We start from the raw sequence: 26877 nt of genomic DNA, 5'->3' as shown, positions 1-26877 counted from the left end.
GAAAAAAATGCACAGAATAACACAAACATGCTTTGTTGTTGTTTTGTGTTTTTCGTCTATTAGTTATGGTCCTGGAATCATCCCAACGGGAGTGCCCTTGTAAGAATGGCCAACATCAAGGATGTGCTGCAACAAAGAAGAATTGATCAAAGGTAAACAATTAGTTGATGTTATTCTTTAACCAGATACAGCATAAAGTGTGTGGCAATGGTGTGTAATGTAGAGCAGTGTTCTGTAGTGCAGAGCATATTTTTTCTTAATGTTACAGTGCAAAATCTTTTGAGAAATGGTCTTCTGAGTATAGTCCAGGCATGTGTTCTGTTCAAGGTCCGGTTCAGCTGGAAAACTGAATAATTTATTGAGTTTAATGGCTGTGTATTTTTTAATTGCCAGTCTTCCAGCCAATAGAATTCACTGTTAGAAGGATTGGATCAATATTGGTGATACTGCAGTAAAACTTAGTTTATGTAGAATTTCTTACCTGCTTCAGAGAACCACAGCAAAAGTGATTTGTTTTATAGCATTTACTGTTTTCTAGATGCAGTGCCACAATACACACAGCTGCTTGTTTTAGCTGTTGCACTGCATCTGTTATGCTGGGGCTTTGAGTTCCATTTTGAAACTCTGTCAGATTTCCTGGCTTTATGTACTTGATGCATGTTGTGTTTGTTTGGCACAGGTAAGTCTTATTAAAAATGGTGGAAAATGAAACATTGCGTAGAGCTGCTTGTTTAACCTGCAGCTCTGCCTCAGATTTTCACTTACCCAAAGTGTTTTAAAGTTCAACCCTTCCGTTTTTGCTTTGTAGCTTCAGGTATTGAAAATATTTGAGCCAGCAGCTTTGTAGCAGGAGCAAAGCATCTCCTAAAGATAAACTGGAACTTGTTCTTTCTTTTTTAACAAAGCATGTGTTTTACATGTTTTTGCTGTTTTGCAGTTTGGCATGTTTCTTAAGGTCTCTCTCTGTCTCTCTCTGTCTCTCTCTGTCTCTCTCTGTCTCTCTCTGTCTCTCTCTGTCTCTCTCTGTCTCTCTCTGTCTCTCTCTGTCTCTCTCTGTCTCTCTCTGTCTCTCTCTGTCTCTCTCTGTCTCTCTCTGTCTCTCTCTGTCTCTCTCTGTCTCTCTCTGTCTCTCTCTGTCTCTCTCTGTCTCTCTCTGTCTCTCTCTGTCTCTCTCTGTCTCTCTCTGTCTCTCTCTGTCTCTCTCTGTCTCTCTCTGTCTCTCTCTGTCTCTCTCTGTCTCTCTCTGTCTCTCTCTGTCTCTCTCTGTCTCTCCAGTAATTAAATAAAATGTTTTATTTTTACTTCTTTAAGGATTTGTAATGCAATAACTCGAAGCCATCCCCTGAGAAGTGACGTCTACAAATCTGATCTGGACAAGTGTCTCCCCAACATCCAGGAAATCCAGGCTGCTCACATCAAACTCAAACAGCTGTGTGTTAACGGTAAGCTGAGCTGTCCTTCTGAGGTGGTCGTTTCCTTGAACTGCAATTCTAATAGACATAAGAGAATAGATAGTTGTTCTGCAGCATTACTGCTTTCCTTGTTGCAGAGCCCTTCGAAGAAACAGAAGAGAAGTGGCTGTCCTCATTGGAAAATACTCGCTGGTTAGAGTATATCAGGTTTGTATCATTAATAAAATGGCTCATGAGATGTGGAAGACTTGCACAGTGTAAGAAAGAAGTGAATCGGTTGAGGATTTGCTATTTTAATTAACAAATTAGGGAAATATAGGTAGGACTAATATTTTTTAAGAGTGTGAAACTATAATATTAATTGTGATATCACTTTCTTTCCCTGTCTAGGTCATTTCTTAAGCATTCTGCTGAGCTCGTATACATGATGGAGTGTAAGCACGTTTCTGTAGTTCTACAAGGTAATACAGCCATGCCTGTAATTCTTAGCATGAATGGTGTAATGTACACAAACACAATTTCTTAAAATAAACTATAATCTTTATAAGTGATGAACATATCAGTTCTAAATATTTTAAGCATTTGAGGACCTGCAATGGAAGATAATTTTATTATGTTTCTGGACTGTAGTGTAGTCCATAGAATCAAAGGGGAATTTCACTTTGAGCCTTCTTGTTTTTGCTCTGATAATGATATGGTAGCATCAGAACTGCAGGGTGGACTTTTGTACTGTGTAAGCTGGGCTAATATTCCTTGTGTAAGCAACACCACTGTAATTCAGAGGGCTCATTTACCAGCTTGTGGCACTTCAGTTACACAAGAGCAACCAATGTCAGTGCAAACAGACGTTCTAGAAGAAAACTCTCTGAAAAACTTTCTGCTTTCTAGATCAGAAACATTGTAATTTCTGTCATTTTTACAAGACATGTTCGGCTTGTGTATCATGCTTGTCAACCTTGGTTTATTAGCTTTGTAAGAACTGCTTCAGGGTAGAATACATGTTAAAGCTTTCCCTCAACACGATTACCCTCCTGCACAGCATGTTTTGTAAGTACCAGGCTTTCCCTGGGATGCTTTGGTTCTTTGTGAATGCATTGCTAGCTGCATATGCGGCAGGAACCATCAATATGGGATGAGTCTTGGTTAAAACAAATTAAAAATAAAAAAGGTAGCTCTTATTTTTGAAACTGAAATAACTGCACAAAGCCACAACACGAAATAAATGTAAAGATACATATTTTTATAATTATAAATTATGTTAAATTTAAAAGAAATTCAAAACTGAACCCAGTTGCCTCCTTATGCTGTTTGTGATATTTGTATCTGTGTGTGTGAATGTGCACCTCATGTATTTCATACATTGTGTGATTCACAGAGGAAGAGGGACGGGACCTGAGCTGTCTTGTTGCTTCTCTCGTTCAAGTCATGCTGGATCCCTACTTTCGAACGATTGTTGGATTCCAAAGCTTGATACAGAAGGAATGGGTCATGGCAGGATATCAGTTTTTAGATAGGTGTAACCACTTAAAGAGATCTGACAAAGAGGTAAAAGTGACTTTATTTGTATCCGATAACTGTACTGCCTTAAACATTTACTCACAAAAAAAGTCTGAAAGTAAAAATATCATCCATACTTTTCATGAAATTTCATGAAACTTACGTCAGAGAAAATGAGCTGCTATCCAGGGTAGAGAAATGCTGTTTATCAATAGTTGCCATGTGAGATCTAATTAAATTCCATTTCTCTTCCCAGTCCCCTTTGTTCTTGATGTTTCTCGACTGTGTTTGGCAGCTGCTAGAACAGTACCCAGCAGCCTTTGAGTTCTCTGAAATGTACTTGACGATACTGTATGACAGTGCACGTATCTCCTTGTTTGGCACTTTCCTTTTCAACTGTCCTCATCAACGAGTAAAGGAAAGCACTGTGAGTATTAAAGTGTTCCAGCCCCTTTTCAGCTGCATCATCTAAAGCAAGTGGTGCTCCTTCGTGTTTCCAAAGTGTCGCACTCTTGTTTGGTGCAAAATACTCCCTGGGTTAATATGGTCAAAAGTCCTTTCAGGTGAGCTTTACAAAGGCAGTAAGAGTGTTCTGGAAGAAAGTCTATTGAATTTCTTCTTTTCTACATAGTTTTCCTATTGTACGTGATTATTTCTGCTCCACTAAGAAACGTATATTTATGTCTGGAATTGCAGAATGACAGGCAATTATAGAATTTCACATTTCAGGCAAACTTTGAAGTCCACTGACATAATTGTTTAAACAATAGAAAAAGTTGGAAAAGGATGTGCGAGTGCAAAATAGTAATGCACAGTGAATGTTTATTTCAAGATATTTAGGAAACTGAGCACTTGAATTTATTTTTGAAAACTAGATTTTATGAGAACTCTGTGTAGAAAATATTTGATGGCTGATAAAAATTAAGCACGAGTGAGTTTTGTTAGGCAGCTTCCCATTAAAGCTGTAGGGAACAACCTCACAAAGAAGTAGAACGTTGAAAAACCATTTGTGTATTCTCAGAATATGAATTGTTTTAATAGTGAACGATTTCATACTACTGAGGAGTGCTTTTTGCTAAGTAAGCATTAGTCCTGCATCTCTGCTGCGTAAGTGAAAAGCAGGGCACAGCTGTGTGCTCCAGCAGCAGGCTGTCTTGCTGCACTGGTTTGATCTGCAGCCACCTCTCAGCTATGCCTCCTCACCTGGTTATTACTGGTTATCTGGACACTACCATGGTCCAGATTTGTGGAAGATGTTTGATTTGTAATATGCCCAAATGTTTCTTCTTGCAGGAATTTGCTATAAGCAAAAATATTCAGCTGGGTGATGAGAAGGGCCTCAGATTTCCTTGTGTTTGGGACTGGTCTCTTCAGTTTACAAGCAGGGATCGCCTGCTCTTTCACAACCCTTTGTACATTGGGAAAAGCTCACCATGTGTGCAGAACGGAGCAGTGAAAAGTTTCAAGCGCTCAAAGGTAACTTTGGTGACTTCTGTTTGTGAATGAACTGTTTGTGCTTAACTGTAAGTCAAAAATGTACAGTTACGTGATGTTTTATGCTGTCACTTAGCACTAGGAGTGCTAAGGCTTCTCTTACCTCCACGGCCTAAAGAAAAGGTACACACAGGGCTTTCAATACAAGTAAAGACTGTGCCTGTGTTCCAGGACATTCCCTGATGCACCTCAGCTCTCTGCCAGCAGCTGCATTTTTCCACCTGTGGAAAAGCAGCGACACACTTTCTGTTCCCCAGAGTTGTCATTTGTGAGTGCTGATTACTACAATCATTTGTTGTTTTGCTAAGCCTAGAAAACCTAAGTATTTCTTCCTGAAGGCCTCAAGCGGCTCCATTTGGTCTGTGAGCCGTGCAGTGGCTCCTAAGTGCAGAACTGTTTGAAGGTCACATGGTTTAGCTGGTTAATACCTGCAATTGCTCAGGGAAATCTGCTGTTGCAGTGAGGGTAAAGCTGGAAAATGACCAGTATTTATTCTCTGCAGAAAAACTACAGCTCGACACTGCGAGGTGCCCCCCCAGCATTGAAAAATGGAATCATCAGTGAGCAGGAGTTCCTTCCAAGAAGAAACTCTCTGATACTGAAACTGAAACCAGACTTCTTACAGCAAACAGAGAGTCAGAGTAACAGTATGGAACAGTACTTCAGAGACTGGTTTGCAAAGCCTGTTGATTTGCACGGCGTAATTCTGCCCCATATCTCTGGAACACAAATAAAACTCTGGAAACTGTGCTACTTCCGCTGGGTTCCCGAGGCCCAGATTAATCACGGTGGCTTCATTGCTGCTTTCCATAAAGTCTCTTTGCTGGCAGATGAAATAGACATGTTAAACCGGAGCCTTCGACAGTGCAAAAGCAACTCTCCTTTGCAAGGTAACTGCTCAGAACTGGATCAAGGCAGGATGTACTTCAGAGCAAATGGCTTAAACGACACCTCTGGGGCCCCAGACTTTCTCTCCTCCTCTTTCCCATTTTCACCTGTAGGGAACCTATGCAGACGGAGCATTCTGGGAACGCCTTTAAGCAAATTCTTGAGTGGTGCCAAAATCTGGCTATCCACTGAGACGCTTGCGAATGAAGACTAAGATGATGTGATGGCCTATAGATCCAGGGAGGCTATAGCATATTGTTTTGTCTTTTCTAATTTAACACTGCTAAAGGCAGCCTTGAAAGCTGTAATAATTTTTATATACAAACATTACGTAAGTTTTGCACAAATATTTAAAAGCAAAGCGAGTCAGGCTTCAAATCGCACAATTTTGTCCTCAGTAGTTCTCATCCATGTCTTGTCTGGTTTCTGGTCCCTACTTCTTTCTGTGTTTGGGGGGTTCGACTCTTTATATGAGATGGAGCATTTCTAATGAACGCCGATGCTAACTGCTGGTTTGGTGTGGTTGTTAATGAGGGTTGTTTGAAATACCTATTTTCCCATATAGCTTGTGTTCTCTTGGTAACGACTGAACTCTGAGCACAAACTCTTCCCTCAGATTTACTTTCCGGGCAGAAAACATGTGTACACAGATACTGATGTCCTGTGACTGGATCACCTTTCATATGTGTTAATGTAGTGTGCATCCATGGAGGAGGTGTTCCTTTTCCTTTCTCCCCAAAATGCATCCATCAGCAATCAGATTTTTGCTCTTTGTCATGAGCTTGCCGTTAGGCTATAGGAATCAACTTCAGGACAATGCACTGTTAACCTTAAACCATTTACTGTACATAGATAATGTAGTAGCTTTAGAAGTGCCTTTAAACAGGAGGAAAAAGTAGCAAGATTTACTCTAATGCAACTGCCTGCTCCCCCCCCCTTTTTTTTTTTACAGCAGATTGTTAAGGTAAGTTCTGGTTCCTTCCTCTGCCTTCCCCTTTCCTTTTGTGGAAATAAGAGAAGGCTATAGCTCAGGAGACAATAGGTTTGTTCCTCTCGAAGGTTAAGCCCATTTTTTTTAAGTCTCATGAGAGCCTCTCCTTTTCTCAGCTCCTCTGATATTCAGCACTATCATGCACAGATCCCTCTCACACTCAGTTCCAGGCTGCAGCACACTTCAGCCCTAACACATTTTGGAACAGAGGCTGGGCTGTGAGAGGCTGCATCTGTGAGGGGTGCTGATGCTCCTCTTGAGCAGGGCTGGGAGAAGAGTGATCAGCAGTGCCTTCTTTTTTACCTACTAGTAGCCCCCGTGGACAATGCAGTGGACAAGCACAGCTCTTAAACCTTTGCCTTGTCACTCTCTGCTGGATGCTACATGAAACAAACAAGAGATGGGGGTGGGAGGGCAGTAGAGTGCATCATTATCTGAAGTGAAGGCATGGGTGGAGGACAAAAGAATACTTCTGTGGAATACGTTCTCTTAACAGTGAGTCTTATAGTACCTGATCTCTGTAAAATGCAAAAGCTATTAAAGCAATGCTGAGCCTTACTGACCAGGTAAGGCTCTGAAGGCCTTGGATCAAGCTGTTCCCAGTTACTAGGAAAAAAGAAGTTTTAGATCATATGCAGCCTGTAGAGTGTTTGGAAAAAACAAAACAGGGAGGGGAGCAGGGAGATTTGGAGTTGTTTATTTCTGTGTAAAACCAAACTGGTCTTCTGTGCAGCCTAAATCAAAGTAACAAGGGTTTTGGATGTCTATGATGGCTCAAGTATTTATTTAACAGAGTGGCCTTACAGGTGCCAGCACAGTGCGAGCTGAGCCTGCTGCACACAGGTCCCCATTTTCACCAGGCTACAAATGATGTGAAGTGCAAAGCTGTGAGGAGCAGTGGCACACTGGGTTCTCACACTGCTTGGTTTGCCAGGGACGAGTGGGCTTGTTTTAAAGGTGAGCTGATGGGTGGGAGGAAAAGGAAAAATAAACTTCCTTTTTTAACTAACCAGCACTTCCCCCCACCCTTATGCAAAGAAGCTGTGTGTGGGGCAGGTGGGGGCTTATGACATCATGTCAGATTGCTTCTGCTCAGCTCCCTGGGAGGGGAAAAATGTGCATTCACCTCAGTTGCCTAATTATGCTGCAAGACGGTCTGAGCATGTTATATGGTCCCCAAACAAGCTGTTTTTAATTGCAAGCTTGCTGGAGCAGTCAGCCAACTGATTCATTACTCAAATGACTCTTATTTTGCTTTTGCAATGGTTTTTTTGAACTAGCTTACTGTTTTCCCTGGCCTGATACTTGATGTAAAGACCTGAACCCATGTGCGTGGGGGTATTTTGGTAACAGTTTTTCCTCTTTTTTTTTTTTTTCTCCTTAAATTACAATTAGAACTATGGTGTCTTTTTTTGTCCTTAAAGGTGTAACTTGTTTGGCTTAAAAGAACCTAAAATGTATTAAAAAAAAATAATTACTCAAACAGGGAGCTGGTAGAATACAACACACAGTATTTAGGCCGATGCCTGCTGGGGAAAAATGGGTGCTGTGTTTAAACAAATGAGGTTGACTGTAATGAGACTTAAGAAATTTTTACCTTTCAGTTCAACAGTGGGTACAGATGCTGCAGATGGTCTTTGTAGTCTATATGTATAGGTATATGTATATAGATATACATATAACTATACATACATAATAGGGGAGGGGATGTTAAAAAATAACAGACTTGCTTAATAAGCAGTTAGCAGGAGAGTTAGGCAGGCAGAGGACATCCCCAACTTGCATGGAAAGGATGGAGGGAGGAGAGGAGCCTGTTTGCTGCCTTGTGTTTGCAGACTGAGAGCACCTGTGACTGTTGGTTCTTCCCTCTCAGTAAGTTCTACAGCTTTTTTTTTTTTTTTTCCTTCTTTAAATTCACTTTTGAAACACAGGTACTAAAAGCTAATTTCAAAATACTCTCCTCTCTACACAGTTGCCTTATCATCAGCAGGGACTGCTCTGAACATTTCTAATAGCTTTCAGAAGCAGTTTTGGTGTGCAAGTACTTAATTTCTGTGTACAAAATCAACATACAAGTGTGTATATGAATGTGTGTGTGTGTATATGTATACACGTTCTCAAATTACTGTTTCTGTTCACCATTTTAAAACAAAACTGTTGATGGCATTTGGTTGTTTCAAGAGTAGAAAAGCTACCGAGAAGCTCCTATTTTTGTCTGTTTCTTGTAAAAGAAAAGTGCACTATTTTGGCTGGTACCAGCTGTTATAATCATTATTTTTTGTAACTACACTGTAAACCTTGCAGGGGGTGAAACACAAATTGCAGGTTGGTAAGATTTAAGTGTACCTGTGGTGTCACTGATTACTGCTAGGTAGAGGTCACTGTGGTAGGACAACATTATTCCCCGTTTTTACTGCCAAAAATCAAAGAAATTCCTTTCATTCCAGAAACTCATTGAAAAGCGTGTTACATGTAAACCCAGGCCTGCACCTGTGTGTGTGTGTGTGCACATGCTGGCAATACCACTTTGCTATTGACTGCCTTGTACTCGGAATGAAGATGTAGCAAGTGGGTCAAAGGTTTTGGCTTCCACTCAGATGGAAAGAAACATTAAAACCAAAAATTTCTAACATTTGCAGCCTCCAGTGGAAGAGACAGAAATCTGTACCTCAAGTGGCTCTAGGCAGTAGGGTTCTAATGCTGTTGCTGTGATGGTGTAGAGTTTGCTATTTCAATTGAAACTAAAACCCTTGTGCCTGATAATGATTTACTGAGTAAAGTAGCAGTGCCAGGAAGATTATAACATCCTGATGCTGACTTGTGAATGTGAAGTAAATTAGACTAAATAAAATTCATACCTTTCCAGAGTGAATTTCAGGTGCTTTTCTTTCACTTCCTCCAACAACAAAACAGGTGGGGCTATTTGGCTTTTTTCTCCAAGAAAAGCAGGGATGCTGTGCTGAAGAAACATGACTGATTAAGAGGAAAAAAAAGGTGTGCAGCTGATCTTAATTTCTCAGTATATTCTATTATTAAAGCATTTGCTGTTTGCATGGTAAGCAGAATGCCTGGTGGCACTTCTCAACTCCTGTCTACTACCCAACCCATCGTGGCCCATTTTTGTAGGTAGCACAGCTATTTCAGACAGGAGTTATTGAGCAAATGATCCTGTCACTCAGTGAGATACAGCAGCAAACTGAAACATTTATAAACATGTTTTATGCCTCAAGCAATGTGACCAACGCCTGGCTCTGTATTTTACATGAAAAATACAATGAAAAATTGAAATAGATGATACAGTGTGGAGACAGTTATAAAACCATGCTGGTCCTGGAAATGAGCTGAAGGGAAGGTAATGAATGCAATGTGGGAATCACCAGGCTTTGCTGCCCACATTGTTCATGACAGAGAATGTTCTCAATGGTACAAAAAGCACCTGCAGCTGTTTGTCTAGACTGGACAGAGGCCCTCAATTACCCTTCACAGAATCAGTTATGAAATGTGTATAGAAGAAAATGCTTTATTCTACTGAACACAAGTGACAGTTTTCTCAGACTATTCTTTAGAATGTTTTGTGCACTAAGAAGCCAGAATTCAGAAGAAAACACTTAGAAGAAGCAGTAACAGTAGTGTATGGCCCACCACATCCTTAGAAACAACCAAGTTACCCATGTGGTTAAGACACCTTTTGTCAACTGAGCCGTTTACTTTTAGCTCCAACTGCTTGTACGTGACAGACTTCTACAGCAGCCCCCAGCTTCTTCAGCTCGCTCAGCCAGATCATCTGCTTGTGGGACAGGCGATCGTTGGGGCCTTTCACTTCTACGAGCTACAAGGAAATGGGGATGATGAGTTGTGTGTATGTATGTGTGAAAGAAATGAAAAACAGTTCATTTCATAGGCTAAGAGAATACCTCTTTCCTTTATGGCTATTTGCAACAAAAATAATACAGACTGAACACAATGGAAGACCAGTAGGTGCTGAATGATTAATATCCCTAAAAAAGCTTGACTAAAAGAGACTGGAATTTAATATAGTAATTATCCACCCAACTACAGTCAGAGGAACTGGTCCTAAGTGATTAAAAACTGGTCCCTTACCAACCCTAACTGCCACTCATCACCAGTATCACAGTTCCAGCTTCAACAGACTGCAACATAAAGTACAGCAGCTGCTTCAGAGAACTTTTGTTATTCAGCTGTGCTTTATAAAGGCATAACAAGATGCTCCAGCTAAGGCACCCAACGGTCTTCTAGCGCTATTCCTCCACAACACAAGATGCAAACCATGACTGTTTACTCCATCTGTTTTGTAACAGAGTTCTGTAGTTGTCCTATGTATTTTTGAGTGGTGACTTTAGCACCCCTTGTGAACAGCAGTGAGAATCTGTATGGCCAATTGAATAACAGTTGCTTTACTGTAATTTTCACCTAAAGGACCTATTCTGCAACACTACCTAGCCATCTCCTGCTGGTGTTTATTACATCCATTAAAGCAACACCAAAAGATGTAATAAAACATCAGGTAAACAATCAATGACCATTTGCCATACAGCTGCTGATTAGAGGAGCAGCAGGTTTAGCTCCACCACAACAGGAAAATACAGTTTATATAGACTGACAAGTGGAAGTTGTTATATCTAAAAGGCAGGATCTACTGAGCACCACTGCCATCATCTACCTGTCTCCCAGCGTACCTTGAAGTGATTACTGTGAGTACTCCACACCACCAGATCAGGAAGCCCCCCTCTGCAGTGGCGCAGATCTTTGGAAAGTCGCCTAAAAACACCACTCAGAAACGTTCCTCCAAGGCAAGAGACAAGGCTCTGTAAGAGAAGTCACACAGTTGACCATTTCACTTTACTGTACAACCATTTCTCACTTCCCACAAGAATATTTGATGGCCAGTTAAATACAGCCATTTTCCCTCTGTGTTCCTAATGATTGTTGTAGGAGAAGTGACCATTTCTGTAAAGGGTAACAGCACTTCTTAGCATTAGTGAAAACTGTGCTGAAGTCCGCACTCAGTTCCCCCCTCACCATCAAAGAGGAAGGAATTTGTTTTCTTAGTGCCTCAGGTCAACCTTACTAATTTTCTGAATGTTCTTAAGCTGTGTGGGAGCTTAATAAAACAGAGCACCCATCCTGGACAAGAATTATTTACCTGAACCTGCTGGAGGGAACTAAAAAGTCCCCAGCTAACCAGTGCTGCTGCTTTTCCCTCCTGCGTGGTCCAGATGTCAGCAATCAAGTTTGCCAGAGTCTCCACAGAAGCTCCGTGAAGCTGCTGGAGCCTGGCCTCAATGGCATCCCTCCTGTTCTCATAGAAGCAGTCAGTGTACAAATCCAGGGGGAACATCTGCATGAGAAGGTAAACACAGTGCTGAGGATCTGCTGGCAAAGCAGCAACTCCAAGAATGACAACGCCCTACTTTATACTGTTCTTCATCTGAACTACCACTTCGTTTACAGACAATGTAATTCAAATGCATCCTCCTCAATTTAATAGGGAAAAAATTGTATATTACAACAGTTGATGACAGTGCAGCAAACACCGGCCCCATCTCAGCCCATGCTGCTGTGGTGGTGTTTTGTTTTTTTTTTTGAACTCCAATAAAAAAATCCCATTAATACATAGAAAATAAAGGGCTTGTGCTCAGCTAACTCCCAGTTGGGATTTGGAATCCTGATCAAGGCTGCTGTGAGCCTGCAAATTCCCTTATGTCCCACCTCAACCTTCCAAAGACCAATCAGCTTGGTCTGCTTACCCTGCAAACACTTAAACTTACTTAACCCCATACAGACTTGGTCATACACAAACAGAAAGCAACTTGAAAAAGACATTTTAAGGAACACAGGTCAACCCAAATCAAAAAACAAGTTGCGTTTCAGCTTTGAGAGACTCACGCAGCCATAGGCTTGAGTTTAATGCTACTGGCCTAATAAAAACCATCAGTTTGCTACATTTTCACATCACTTTAGCTCCAGCTCCCCCACTTACAAAGAGATATTTCCAGTGCCCGCTAATTAGATACGAAAGGAGATGATAGGTAAGGCAGGGCAGGTCAGATGGAGGTGGGCACTCACAAATCCGAAACCTGAACTTAAAGGAAAATGCATTCCCCTTGAAAAGTAATTGAAGAAAATATATTGAAAACGTATTTTCAATGGAACGCGTCATCTTCAAACATGAACTATAAAATGGAATACAAGTTCTACCACTGGTTATAAAGAACACTTCAACCAGTGAGATCAGATACAGGACAGCTGCATTTCACCCAATGAATCCCACCCCATCTGACAGTTGGTGCAGGCTCACGTGGCACTCTGCCACTGAGAAGCCCTTCAGCAACGAGCCCCACACAACAGCACACAAGTACTGCCAAGCCTTGTCTGAAAAGTCCCTCAGAATGAAATGTGAATACAGTCCAGAATGAGAGTGCTAACACTGCTACAGAGCCTACAACAATATGGCTGAAGGAACTAACACAGCCTTTCAACAATACCTGATAGGAATTTCTGAAGACATCAGGTATGCCATCCATGAAAATGATATCCCACATTAGAATACCATACAGTGTAATAAACGTTGAACCCTCTCCATGAATACCTGAAAAGCAAAATTTAAAAATACAAGTATTTCAATCACAAAAATGGAAACAATATTAACTTCTACAACAATTTCATATGAAGTTCACAGACCAGAAAGGTCAGCAGGAAAACACAGAGAACATTTTGAGGAAGGAACACAATCAGACAAAAAACATGTCTAATTAATTACCTAAATTGCTTAGTAAATCGGTTCTTTGCTCCCATAGTTATCTTACTGTAAAAAAGAGTTACTGTTACCCTGATCAAAACCATTCTGTCTGTAATGAGTTAATGCAAGCTCCTCAACTGAGCACATGACTGTGGATACACTGCAGTCTTTGCCTCCTTCTTCTTCATCACTGATATCCTCCATTAGAAACACAGATTTTCCCACTCCTGTTTGAGGACACATCTTTCCCTTGATTGTAACCTGAAAATATTAAACCAACTCGTTACTTTCCAGCATCACAAATTTTTTTTTTTTTTTTAAACCAGAACTAGATTGGCTTTTGGAAGGAACTACATAAAGGTTATTCCCCAAAAGCCATTCTGTACAAAGCAAATCAGCTTTTATAAACTGTCAAATTTTTAAGAAATTCTCCCCAAAATGCTGAACTGTTACTGTTTCCATCTGCAAAACCAGGAAGAAAAAATATGGACAATAACAAATTCTGGCCTGAGATGAGCAGGGCTATAGGGAGGTGTGCTGAGGGAGAAAGGTGCTCTGCTCTGACTGTCTGGACACAGATCACAGAATCACAAAGTTGGAAAGGCCCTACGGGATCATCTAAGTCCAACCACCCTCCCATTACCAACCCATATCTCATAGCTCCTCATCCAGACACCTCTTGAAAGCTGCCAGGGACAGCGACTCCACCACCTCCCTGGGCAGCCATTTCACTTTCTGAGAGAAAAAGCTTTTCCTCACGTCCATCCTAAACCTCCTCTGGTACAACTTGTGGCCATTTCCTCGGATCCTGTTTGTTGCCTGGGAGAAAAGGCCAAACCCCTCCTCAACACAGCCTTCCTTCAGGATGTTGCAGAACACCATGAGGTCTCCCCTGAGCCTCCTCTTCTCCAGACTGAACGATCCCAGCTCCCTCAGCTGCTCCTCATAGACCTGTGCTCCAGACCCCTCACCACTTTGTTTCCCTTCTCTGGACACGCTCCAGGGCCTCTTTCTTGTAGTGAGGGGCCCAAAACTGAACACAGCACTCGAGGTGCGGCCTCACCAGTGCTGAATACAGGGGGATGATCACCTCCCTGCTCCTGCTGGCCACACCATTTCTAACGCAGGCCAGGATGCTGTTGGCCCTCTTGGCCACTTGGGCACACTGTCGGCTCATGTTCAGCCAAGCATCAACCAACACCCACAGGTTCCTTTCTTCACAGTCATCCAGCCCCTCATCCCCAAGCCCATAGTGCTGCATGGGGTTGTTGTGGCTACAGAGCAGGACTCAGCACTTGGCCATTCCATTCACCTCAGCCTAGTGATCCAGCTTATCTAAATCTCTTTGAAGAGCCTCCCTACCCTCAGGCAGATCAACACTACCTCCCAGCTTGGTGTCATCTGCAAACTTACTGAGGGTGCACTCAATCCCCTGATTTAGGTAATCAATAGATATTAAACAAGATGGGTCCCAGTACCAACCCCTGGGGGACACCACTTGTAACAGGTTGCCAGCTGGACTTCACTGACCACTACCCGCTGGGCACGGCCCTCTAGCCAGCTCCTTACCCAAAGAAGGGTATACTTATCCAGGTCATGGGCAGCCAGCTTCCCCAGGAGAATACTGTGAGAGACCGTGCCAAAGGCTTTGCTGAAGAGTCTAGGTAGACTACATCAACAGCCTTTCCCTTGTTTACCAGTTTAGTCACCCAGTCATAGAAAGAGATGAGGTTGGTCAAGCACAACCTGCCTTTCATGAACCTGTGCTGGCTGGGCCTGATCCCCCGGACATCACCTATGCACGTCATGTGATGTCACCCAAGATGATTTGCTCTATAACTTTCCCTGGTACTGAGGTCAGGCTGACAGGCCTGTAATTCCCCAGATCCTCCTTATGGCCCTTCTTGTGGATGAAAGTCACATTGGCAAGCCTCCAATCCTCTGGGACCTCTCCAGTTAACCAGGAGTGCTGGTAGATGGCCAAGAGCAGCTCAGTAATTGGCCCTGCCAGCTCCCTCAGCACGCTAGGATGAAGCCCATGCAGTCCCATGGACTTGTGACAGTCCAGATGGAGGAGCAGCTCTCTGTCTCCACCTGAGTCACTGGGTGTATTCTGTGTAGCATCCCAGACTTCCAGATCAGGGCGTGAAATGCCCTGATTTCTTTGCAACAGTAAAGAAAAGAAATGCTCCAATATGATGAAAGTCTATTATAGCATAGCTGCATCGTGTATATTAGTGAAAAATAAACCCTTGCATTTTCTTGTGCCATTAACCTTATGCTCGCAACATCCAATAACTTTTTCTCAAATACAGAATGCCTGAACACATAAGCAGTAATACCTAGACTTCTTGCTCAGACTCTGACTTCCATCAGAGAAGTTCTGAGGGTGTTAAGTGGTAAATTCTTGGGGTTTAGATCTGGTAAGATTTGAACAAAAGTATTTTGTACATTTTTGTTTCAGAAACACATTTATATTCGCTTTCCTACAGCATGAGTAAGCCATTGGTGAACAGCTCATGCTGACAGCCTCCCAAATCACTTCTTGTCAGAACAGTAAAGGCTTATGGAGCTGGGTGTTTCAGAAGTACCCGGTATCTTTACTCACGTGTGTCACATCCTCCACAGTTATGCCTGGCAAATCATGAAAAAGGCATCTGAGCTGCCTGCAGCTTGGTGAGTCTCTGATGCGTAGAGCCCGCAGGTAGAGAGCGAGACGGTGCCCCGTCCGTACAAACGGGTCAGCCAGTCCATTCCTAATGCAGTCAACAGCCTGGCAAAGAGCCACATAACAAGCACTAACTTAGAAAGACTAACACATATCTGTCTGTCCTTACCAAGCCTGAAGGACTAACTGATTCAGGGAGTATACGAATATGAAAACCCAGCATGTAAGATAGGGCCAGGTTTCGTACGTCTGTAATAAAGTTTTATCATCTTATTTTGCATCGGAAGGCCTCTATATTCAAACTCTGGGTGTGCTGAGAAGGAATTATTCTCCATTTGCTCTACCAATGTAAGACTGAGTAAGTTCAAATTCGAAGTAAGTGACCAGAAAAAAAAGTTAACACTTGAGCAAATCAGTTTAACACTTTTAAGCCAGTTTCTTCACAGTACTTAATATGGAAACTGAAGGACCAGATCAGCTGTGCAAGAATGCAGACCTGGAACACATTTTAGACAAATGCACAACTGCACCGAAGATAATCCAGGACTAAGTTGGAAATTTTAAAAATGCACTCACATTATGATTCTGATTTACTCATCTGTGACTTGGGAAAGGCATTTTGTCCTAACATATAAATGAGGAGCCAAGACTAACTCTTCTTCTATACAATTTCCAATTTGAAATTTGGAAAAGCCTGATGTGAAATTACAAGATGCAGAAGAGACGATGCAGAAACTAGACAACTTATGGCAGTATTTCCTTATAACAATTTCATAATCTAATGCAACAGAAAACATGGAGAAACTGGGATTTCTAACATCTGTATTTTCAGAAGAGCCCACCCAGCTATGCCTTTCACAAAACAATATACTTTTCAAATGTTTCCACCCAGCACCTGCAGTGCTTGCAGTCATACAGCACTCAGCTGGGAAGTTACCTGCGGGGTGTTTTTCAAGTGCTGATGTAAATTCAGAGCGAGGCGATCCCACCAGCGCCCCCTGCTGTCGGTACAATACACGTCCTGAGCCAAAAGCTCCTGCAGCTCCTGCACTGCTGCCTGCAGCAACGGAAGCGGGTCTTCATTAGCAAAGTCAGAAAACCAAGCTGAAGTTCCATTACATAATTTGCTTATCATTTTTCTTTCTAATTGGGTACTATAAAAACCTAGAACAATTCAAACAATATTTTTACTTCTGCACCCGAGTATTCAGTTGCCTGGGTATAATTTAGGAACTCTATTTCTATGTAAACATGTAAGTTAGCCAACCCAAGTAAAATAGGCAAAGCCTTTTTTTGAGTAATCTGTTTTGCTCTATCAAATAAATCAGAGGCCTTTGGAGAACTTGATAGCTCAGGTGAAGAGGCCAGACATTCCACAAAAGACTTCTCTTCCAAGATTTTTCATTTTTAAAGGTAATAACCAAACTAGCGAAACACATGTACCTCCAAATAACGAAGTAATGCCTCAGAAACAGCACTACAGCACACTGCACATGGGAAATCTCTAAAGCATAAGCATACATAAAAGCAATTTTTAAAATCTGGGTTTCTTCTAATAGCTTCTACAGCAGCAAAAAAAAAAAAGAGACACCGTATACTTGAAAGTAACGTTAAGAGAAGTGTAGGAAGCTATGGCAAACATCACAGTTTGCCATCCACATCAGAAATACAAACCAATGTATAATGCTACATTCAAAACGTTTTGCTGTTCACTTCACCACTTTACCTCATACATGTGAAGTCTCTGCAAAATTTCAACACCTTGAGAAAGTATCCTTGTGTATTTCCAGCCAACTGTGAAATGTCGCAGATACTCGGGTAGAACTCTGTGATTGCTGAAAGGTGAGAGGAGCTCAGGAGACCAATTTTAATTCATCTTAAAACACTCTAACAAAAATAAGAACTAAAGCATTCAAAACATGAAATGTCTTATGTATGAACCGAGTATTACAGGTACAAAGTCAAGAACCCAAACATAAGCTAGGTAGGGCCAGTAAGCTGCATTTGTGTCACATTTTTTGATCCCAGAGAAGAGGAATCATTAATTAACAACTTCTGCATGAGATCCAAAATAATAGGCTATTACATCATGCTTCCTTACTGCCATCTTGTTCTCTGAAGTCAGAAGGATCACCTCAGAAACTCAGCTGAACAAAAGGGAAAGGCTGTAACAAGGACTTCCTCTGCGGGCACCTCTATGTTCCAAGAAATTACTGAGTTATTCAAATACTTTACAAAATTTCACACTGCCATAGTGTGAAACAGAACAGACCTCCACATCACTCTCTATGAATACCAGCTTAAATCAGTGGCATTGACAATGAACACGTCAAATTTAATGCTTAAACTTTCTGTGCATCATTAAGCCAGAAATCAAAATAATTAAAACAGTAACTAATGAAAGATGCCTCAAAAATAGTCCACATTACTTCAGTTCTCAGATCTTTAGTTATGTTTCCTGAATGACACACGCTTGGAAGTTTCTACAGATGAATAACCCAGTATGTTTTCCCATAACCTTTGCAACATTCTTTTGTTCACAGTGAATTTTCAACTCTGCTGATTGTTACTGGCCTAAAAGCCATAAAACCAAACTATGACAAGGGAAAAATAAGGCTCTTGTTCTCCCACACTGGCATGTAGAACAGAAATGTCTGAGTGCCTTATCCATGCTACCGATTCATTCCCAAGGCTTTAGGAAAAAAACAAAGCCTTTTCATATATAGCACTTAAAAGCTAAACAAACAGCAGGAAGTTCAGAGCTTTCAAGAACATTCAAGATCCTTAATTTTATTAGGCTTGAATGAGTTTAACAGCCTCCCTCCAAACAAAAATTAAGACAATGCACCTAACAGTCACATATAAACAGCAGTTTCCAGTTTACTACCTCAAAGAGGGGTGATCTTTCAGACTGTTCCAGGTTTCTTTTGCACACGCATACAGACGATGAGCTTCTTCCCAGTTCCCATTTACCATTGCAGTGGCTATATCGTTTGACAGGTGAGCAGCATTTGCATACCTAAGGGAACAAAAACATAATTACTGCTTTAGAATCAAGAAGCATTTATAATTAAAATAGATCAGTTCCTTCATACAATCATACAATACTTTCTAAAAATTCCCTTCCAGTCTCCAAAGCTACTGAACCATGCAGTCGACTTTATTCTTAATCTTGTACAATCAGCAGAGATGCAGATGTTACATTTTGAAGTACTTATAAAACCGGGGAACATATTTTTAGTTTTGTTCAGGATTTTTTCTAATAATCATCACAGCAATGTCAGGCACAACTTTCACCAGCAGATGACCATTAAGCAAATTAATATTCTATTCTGGTTCAGTGTACAAGCTATTGTGAATTACAAGACACAGAAAAGCATCTTAGATCAGTGCAATTCTACTTATTCACATCTGCAGTTCTACAAAAGTATCTTATCTGCCTACATAAGTACTGTAGTAAGGCTTCTGTAGAAGGAAACAGACTTCCAAATTGCCAAAGCTCCCCCTACCTGATAAGATCCTCTCTGTCCTGGAAGACTTGTGTTTTCCTATTCACAGCATAACTGGGGAACACCATACGTCCCATGTTTACCATAAGAACTGTGAAGAGCTGCCCTTGACCAGCACTGCCAGCTTCTTCATCCTCCACTGATTCAGACAGGGAAAATAGCAGCAGGATTCGAGAAAAGACAGCTCGAGGGCCTTTACATATTCTGACTGATCTTCCCACCAGATCCTTTGCCCTGGAAGAACAAGTGAAGTGATTATACAAATCATCTTCCCCCATCACTAATAAATATTTGAATATTCAAATGCATTATGAGAATTGTTTTATTCTCACACAATCTAATGTTTAACCTCCACTTTCAAAGAATATCCTGAGCCAGAAGGGACCCACAAGTCCAACAAATCCTGGCTCCACACAGGACCAGCCAAAATTCAAACCCTATGCCTGAGAGCTGTATCCAAACACTCCTGAAACTCCAGGAGCTTAGGGCTGTGACCACTGCCCTGGGAAGCCTGTTCCGTGCATAACCACTCTTGCAATTTTTCCCCCAAAAGCCCCTTGAAAAACAACACAGAATCCACAACCTAAAGTAAAAATGCTTTAACTATAAAAAAAAGCGTAAGGACCAAACCCCAGGAAGAACAGAATTGGAACTAACTGCCCTTTGAGTGCAACCACTCCTGTTGCTATGCCAAGTGTTGCCAACATGCATCAAGATGTGGTTAGCTGTTAGGGCAGCATTTAAAGATCACAATTTTAGATCCTGTGGTTTAGAATCTTCATAAAGTCATTTCATACAAGGTAAGATTTCTGTTCACAGGGCAGCACAGATTTATACAAGATTTCCTCTAACCTTAGAGAGCAACTAGTATTTTAGCTGTTGAGTACAGAAGAAGGCAGTACCTTCTCAAAGCTGATACAATTAAGCAAGTAACTAACAGCCTCTTTTTCTCGGAGAAGGGTAGGGGACATTTTTAGAATCTAAGTTTACCAAGTTCTTTTCCATTTCCTGAACACATTTTTTCTTAACCTTCCTTCATATAGTTTAAGTAAACAACAACAAAAAAAGGGATAATAGTGCCCAGAGCAGAAAACCACGGCGCTGTTTTAAAAGGGGTCTGATTCTTCCCCTTCTGTTTGATCCAGAAATTATAAGTCAGTAAACTGTGAATCAATATTTCACACTGCCTTTTTTTTATTATTATTATATTTGAATTTACTGAACTCTCATCAAAAGGCATGTTGATTTAGTTCTTCAAAAGATAACATGCATTTGCTTGCAAAACTTAACTGCAGATTTAAACAGCTTAACAGGTACCTTTTTAAAATAACAGTCCCAATACCAGCCTGATTCCTGCTGAAGATGGAACGTTGCTTTGCCAACCTCAGGAAATCATCCACAAGTTGTTGTTTCTGACCATTTGGATTTGGCAAGTGAAAGATCTTTGCTAAAGATTTTAGTTCAGGGGCAGAAAGCAAATCCAAACCTTCACACAGGTCTTCCAGCTCAGATTCTAGAAATAAAACAATCCACATACGTTTGTTATACATGCACACTCAAGCAACAGTTCAAAGTATAGCACATTGATATAACCCAATTTAATGATTTAGATTCTTCAAAAATATATTACTGATGCTACCCAGTCCAGCTTGAACTTCATTATTTTCAAAGGTCCAGTACGAAGGAATGGAATAATAAGAAAAAATCCCTTGGTAAAGCAAAGCAAACACAAGGAAATTTTGCTAGGTCACAAAATCTGCTGTTCAGAAAGAGCCTCAGTCTTCCTCATGATTGAAACCGTTTGCCCAGTGCAAAAAACAAACGGACTGCCAGGGAGAAGCATGAGCAGGGCTGCTCCACAGGGAGCAGTCAGCCAGGGATCAAGGGTGATCACAGCATGGGCAGTGCCTTCACCATCCCCCTGTGCAGCCCCACCATTATTGAGAGAATGGGCAGATCAAAAGTCCTGGTAACAGTCTCTACTGGAAGCCCCAAGAAAGATATGACGATGGTTCATCTAAAAGACGAGCCAGACATTGGGTTAGAAACAAGCCTACAGTTTAAGTCTGAGTCCCATCCACAGTAAATGGCTGTAGGTGAGACTGGAAACAAACAACTGAAGCACTGGTTAGAGGTTCACCCAGCAAACCATGACAGAGATGAAGACAGGTACGCCTGTAAGACAGCTCCTGGCACTACTGAGAGATACCAACTGGAGCTCCTGGACCAACGTGCAGATGATGCACAGCTCAGGGTGTAAGATGAGGCTGATGAGGGCAAGTAAGGCCTACAGGTGCATCAGTGACACTAACATTTATTCATCTCTCCCTACTATCTCCTATGCACTGTTTTCATTATTAATGCAATATAACATGGGGCCCATGGACCAAAACCTTTAGTTATTGTGCTCTTCTAATTCTCATGGGAAGGACAAACACGTAGAGCATTAAATGCTAACGTGCCACAACTCCATATTTTACTTATAATACTTTGAATACTTACCAATGCAGGCCATACCTGTTTGCAAAAATCTGGCTTCAACCAGTTCTTCAATTATTGGTGACAAATCCTTAGCTATCTCTTCATACTCAATTTTGTTCACTTTTAACCAGTTCAGCTTACGTTGAAAAAGTCTCACATATAACTTCTGCCCACCAACTGCAAATTGTAGTTGAAACAAGGAAGCAAAACAAGAAAATTAAATTCTAGAACCTGATGCTATGCATACCTCACCTACAAAAAGAACTTAGATGCAGATGTCCTCTAAAACACATTTTAAACCTGCCTGCACCCTTAAGACAAACTTGGTAAGATAACAGTAATTATCACAAAGTATTTGATAGGTAATGAACATTGCCACAATGTATTTTGGCAATGCTTACCCTTTAAGGAATGGTTTATTGTCTAGGAAAAGGCAATTCCATTTTTCAAGCTGTATGATATTAAATAGATCTTTTGCTTTCTTTAACACTCACTCAATAACTAACCACCTGATGATGGAGGAACAAAAGAAGTTGTGGAGTGATTTCAGAATCACACAATACATCTCAGTGTATCTGTCTTCAGACTCTTATCTTTACCAAAGGTACATAAGCTTTACTAGTACATCAACTGAAGATAAGGATTAAAAAAAAAAAAAAAACAAACAACCAACCACCAAAATACTCTTTGATGTTTTATCAGGGAAGATTTCACTTAAAGCAACTTTAAAAGATACTCTGAATTTACTAACTATGCTGAAATTCAACCAAATAAAAACTTATAACATCTCAGTAGAAAAAAGCCTAGTCACTGTTATTACCTTCAGCACCCTTTTAAATACCTACCTCACTTGTCACTCCTCATCAATTTGCTTATCCCTGTCTGCTGCTGCTGAACTGAAACTGATCCTTCATAAAAACAGACACTGAAACACTACCAGACATAGATATGTTTAAGAAATAAGAATTGATTTTTACATGCTTATTTAACTGTTCTCTTGTCCTCACGCAGACTTCTTCAGCCTTTTTGTTAATAGAGTGTTTCCAGGCTCAGTTCACTGACATAACTACATTCAGACACCTCAGCTTGTTATTTTCTCTGTAAGGTTATCTCCCCATTTTTCAAATCTGGAAGAAAAGAGTTGAGTAACACACTGACATCCTTTCTCCACCATGGAATCTGACCTAAATCAGCCTGTGGGAAATTTTCAGGAAAGGCATGTGAGGACTGTTTTCTTTCTAAAGGATTTGAATAACAAATATAAAATAAAAATGAATAACAAATAACAATTTTAAAAGTGTATGCACTTTTTCTTGTTATGATAACCAAGAAGCAACGCTTGCTTGGGTAGAAACTATGAATGTGGAACAAACATCCCATCTACCTGAACTATTCATTCTGTCCAAGGTTTCTTGAAGGTAAAAAGTGTTTCATCACTTGTCCAGAATTCATTCTCTATTGACTTAATGCTTTCCAACCACATTTCTTGTGCTGCTGGCTCACCATCCCTTGCCGAGTGGCCTTTCCTGACTCCTGATAAATAAAGTCCTATGTTATCATCACATCTTACTTAAGATAGTCTCAACTTACGTCAGCATTTTAAGTGCTCAGTGTTACTGCATTTCATTATTACAATACAATCTAAAATAATTTGATTGTAAGGAAGCAATCACTGTAGAAATGCCTAAGTGTAGAGGTCTACTTCCTCCCCTGAAGTTTCTTCACCCTTTCTTAACAATCATCTCTTTACGTGGTTGGAGTTAACTCAGCTGACTTGTCCACTAGGACAGATGAAATAACACTAATATGGTCTTCCAGCTGCTTAATGTAAGACCAGAAGACCTTTTCTGCAGGCTGCCTGACCACAGCTTAAGTGCTCCATAAAGAAACAGATGTGTTTACTTTTTTTTTTTAAAAAATAAAGGAACTGAGACTACTCATCAGGGCTCTATTTTTCCTAAAAAGCATGAACAAACACGTCTTCATTTTTGCCACCCAGCACTCTGTACTAAAACTTTGTAACATCATATGCACTAACCCAACATCACGCTGCTATTCTCCACATCTACAAAAGGCATTAGCAATAACTTTGTTGAAAGCTTCCGACTGGGCTTGGAAAAATTTCACATAGTTGTTAGTCATAAGTTACGGCCTTGATACTCTCTTTTCTAATGTCCTGTGGTGTCAATCTACAGTGTTGTTAGAACTTTCTAGAAACAAACATTAAAGAACACAGAGCTCTAAATAATTAAGAAAGTTTTCTTCCAGTCTGCAGTAAGACAGAAAATGGAGAAACAGCTGGTCTAAAGACAGTATGCTAGTGCAGGAAAAAAGCGAATAGGAGGGAATTGCTCAGGTTGGAAAATACCTTAAAGATCATTGAGTCCAACCACAACCTTACCGTACCACCCCAGCTCTAACAACCCTCTGCTAAGTCATGTCCCTGAGCACCACATCCAAACAGTTTTTGAACACACCCAGGGACGGTGACTCCACATCCTTGGGGAGCCTATTCCAGTGCTCAACAACTCCTTCTGTGAAGAAGTTTTTCCTGATGTCTAACCTAAATATAATCTCTAGAGAGGAAGAAGAGCAAGATGTGTGTCAGTTTTGAAATACTAGTCTTCTTCAGTGTGACACACTCCACAGACTACTAGCTAAACCAAGCTGACCTAACACAACACATCGCTAAGTGCAGAATGCTTTCCAACTGATTTTCTACCAGCAGATACGCACGTAACATTTTGGAAGTTCTGCACGTTCAGCTCAGATGCACACAGCTCATAAGAGCATAAGCATACAAATATTTTGTCAGGTATCTATGTGTTACCACAGTAGCTGACAGCAACATGGACAGCTATGGCTGCAATACTCTAAGATGAGTATTCTTCTGGTTAATAGAAACTTATTTCTATTTTGATGCCCCAAGTTAGCAGAAATACTGGTAAATCCATTCTTAATTACAACTTATGACAAATTAAAAACATACATGTAAATTTGGAGGGATAGTTTTAACTCGGGTTAAATTCCGCCCTTTTTACAGTAAAACCTTCTATGTAGGATTCAAGCAACATTTAAATGGTGGGTTTAAATCTCAAATATTATGGCTAATGAGAGTTAAAAGCACCACGAGACTTGCAAGAAAATGACTGGTAATTAGCAGTAAGCATTCAAAATCATTACATAATTGGGATAACTATGTATTCAAACCAAGCATAAAAGTCACCTGGAAACATGCAGAACCAGAGCTCAGAAACACACCATTTCAGAACTACTTTTTTCAAGGTCTGTGTGCACAGCACAGACCTCTTTGTAACCACATTTTGCAGAATTTCCATGTGTATTACTCATAAAAACTTCAGTGTTTCACTACAAAAGAAACCAAAAAAGCAAAAAACAGTGCTGATAACTATTCCTGTGAATTGAAGTTAAATGCTGAAGCAAGTTGACTTAAGATTCTATTAAAAAAGGGTATTTTGCAAGTTAAGCTACAGAAATATGCACAATCATATATACATACTTTAAATTCTTTCCTTACTTCACCCATCTCTTCCCTGTTTATTATTACAGTCCATTAAAGCAGCATTTGGTAAGTTTACCTGCAGGAAGCTTCTGGAGGGACGTGTCTCCTGAGAAAAAGGACTTTCTTCCATTAAGTTTAACAAGCTGAACTGCCTGTTGGTACTGTGCTCTTCACTCAAAACTACGAAACAGTTCTCACTACAAAAGACAGCATGATAATATAAAAACAGACAGATACCTGATAATTGGCAGAACTGAGTAATAACGTTCATATCTTGCTCATCAAAGAGTCTCAGATCATCTTCATTCTCCAACACTGCTCGCAACACCATTAAAAAGTTTCGGAGGTAATATGGGTGACTAGGAGAGCTAACCTCATTTATTTTATTTAAAATATCACCAACAGAATTTTGAGAATCCACCTTTTCCACAGTTTCTGCTAAGTTATGATTAAACTCATAATTAAAGTCTTCAAGAACTTCCACAGGAAGTACCTGTTCATCACCGTCATTAAAGCAGCTTTGCGTACCACAGTCCACTTCCATCTCTGAAGACGGAACATGCTGAGCACGAGGCTGTGCCTCAACCTCTGAACTGCTGACCAGCCCTGCTGAGGTACCAACAGCCAGAGGTGTTTGAGAATTACTGGGACTGAGCACCACGCCTTTAGATCTACTTCCCGCTCTGGAGTTCCTTGCACCAAACAGCACTCCATCAGCCGGTAACGATACCTGAACAACATCTGTAACATCTCCCTTATTATATTCGTCTATTTCAGTTTGAAATTCAAACTCTTCCAAGGGATTTTGCTCCTGGTGCACTCTCTGAACAAGCTCGTTTTCTTTCTGAGAACTACTCCCAGCACAGATGTCATCAGCACTGCCATCCAGTGCTGCAGCACTGCCACACATGCTGTGAGCAGCTGGAGGCGAGGAGTCCATCTCCTTATACATGATCTGTTTTCCCCTCTGGATGCGACGTCTTCTGGACAGTTTAGATGACAAGCTTCCCAAAGAAACGACTTTAACCGTTTGCTCCAGGGGCTCAGTGTAAACATCACCGGCTGGACCCCGACTGCTAAAATAAGGACTAACGTGCTGCACTGCCCTGCCTTCTGTTTTCAGCACTCTGCTTTGGGAAGGACTTGTCCTCAGATGCGAGGGCTCCGAGCAATACGGGCTGGAATTAAAGCTCACAGGTGTGCCTGGCAGACTCTGTGTGGTGCCGAGCGCCGCACCCCCATCACCACCAGCAGCAGCAGCACCCAGCCCGGCACAGCTGCTTCGACACAGCCAGTCCATGTGCTGGTTTATCCCGTACCTCGGCACCAGCTGCCCACACACGGGACAGCTAACTTTAGCAGGAGGCGCATTGTTGAATAACGAAATAATAGAGCAGGACTGCGGAGGTATAGAGGGCGTTCCTTTATCTTTCGCTTTCCTCGCCGCTTCTTTCTTTTTCTTCTTTGCACTCGGTGACAAAGCGATCTGGGCTTTTCTCCTTCCTGAAGACCTGGATTCGGACATGATGGAACTTCAGAGCCTTCCCGCGGCATTGGCGACTACTGCCTTTGCACGACCCATCCGGCCCGCAGCAATCCCCGCACTCCTCCGGCGCCCTCACGGCCCGCTCAAGCGCCGCATCGCCACCTGAGG

At 41.2% G+C, this 26877-nt stretch overlaps 3 protein-coding genes across 3 annotated transcripts in view; 1 reads left to right on the top strand and 2 right to left on the bottom strand.

Moving 5' to 3' along the window:
- Positions 1 to 8195, top strand: part of MTMR10 (myotubularin related protein 10) — a 36685-nt gene extending 28490 nt beyond the window's left edge. Inside the window, exons 9-16 of the mRNA XM_048956411.1 lie at positions 64 to 152; positions 1312 to 1442; positions 1550 to 1619; positions 1803 to 1873; positions 2788 to 2957; positions 3166 to 3336; positions 4203 to 4385; positions 4906 to 8195. Of these exons, the coding sequence (XP_048812368.1) occupies positions 64 to 152; positions 1312 to 1442; positions 1550 to 1619; positions 1803 to 1873; positions 2788 to 2957; positions 3166 to 3336; positions 4203 to 4385; positions 4906 to 5505 (1485 nt within the window). The 3' untranslated portion in view covers positions 5506 to 8195. The remainder of the gene's footprint in view (positions 1 to 63; positions 153 to 1311; positions 1443 to 1549; positions 1620 to 1802; positions 1874 to 2787; positions 2958 to 3165; positions 3337 to 4202; positions 4386 to 4905) is intronic.
- On the bottom strand, positions 7636 to 26852 carry FAN1 (FANCD2 and FANCI associated nuclease 1). The gene is made up of 14 exons (XM_048956410.1): positions 25461 to 26852; positions 21737 to 21877; positions 20537 to 20732; positions 19220 to 19453; positions 18598 to 18729; positions 17437 to 17545; positions 16648 to 16767; positions 15651 to 15815; positions 13132 to 13303; positions 12789 to 12892; positions 11447 to 11641; positions 10980 to 11108; positions 9968 to 10111; positions 7636 to 9241 (listed from the first exon to the last, which is right to left on the bottom strand). Exons 1-13 carry the CDS (start codon positions 26746 to 26748, stop codon positions 9974 to 9976), a joined length of 3123 nt encoding a protein of 1040 aa, XP_048812367.1. The 5' UTR covers positions 26749 to 26852; the 3' UTR covers positions 7636 to 9241; positions 9968 to 9973.
- The window catches only part of MPHOSPH10 (M-phase phosphoprotein 10), a 45582-nt gene continuing 45424 nt past the window's right edge, over positions 26720 to 26877 (bottom strand). The window contains exon 12 of the mRNA XM_048956425.1: positions 26720 to 26734. The gene's annotated coding sequence lies outside the window, so the exon portion shown is untranslated. The remainder of the gene's footprint in view (positions 26735 to 26877) is intronic.

This window comes from Lagopus muta, chromosome 10 (genome assembly GCF_023343835.1).
Source record: "Lagopus muta isolate bLagMut1 chromosome 10, bLagMut1 primary, whole genome shotgun sequence".
NCBI lineage: Eukaryota > Metazoa > Chordata > Aves > Galliformes > Phasianidae > Lagopus > Lagopus muta.
Note: the sequence above shows the minus strand (reverse complement) of the source record. Positions and strands in the feature narration are given on the sequence as shown.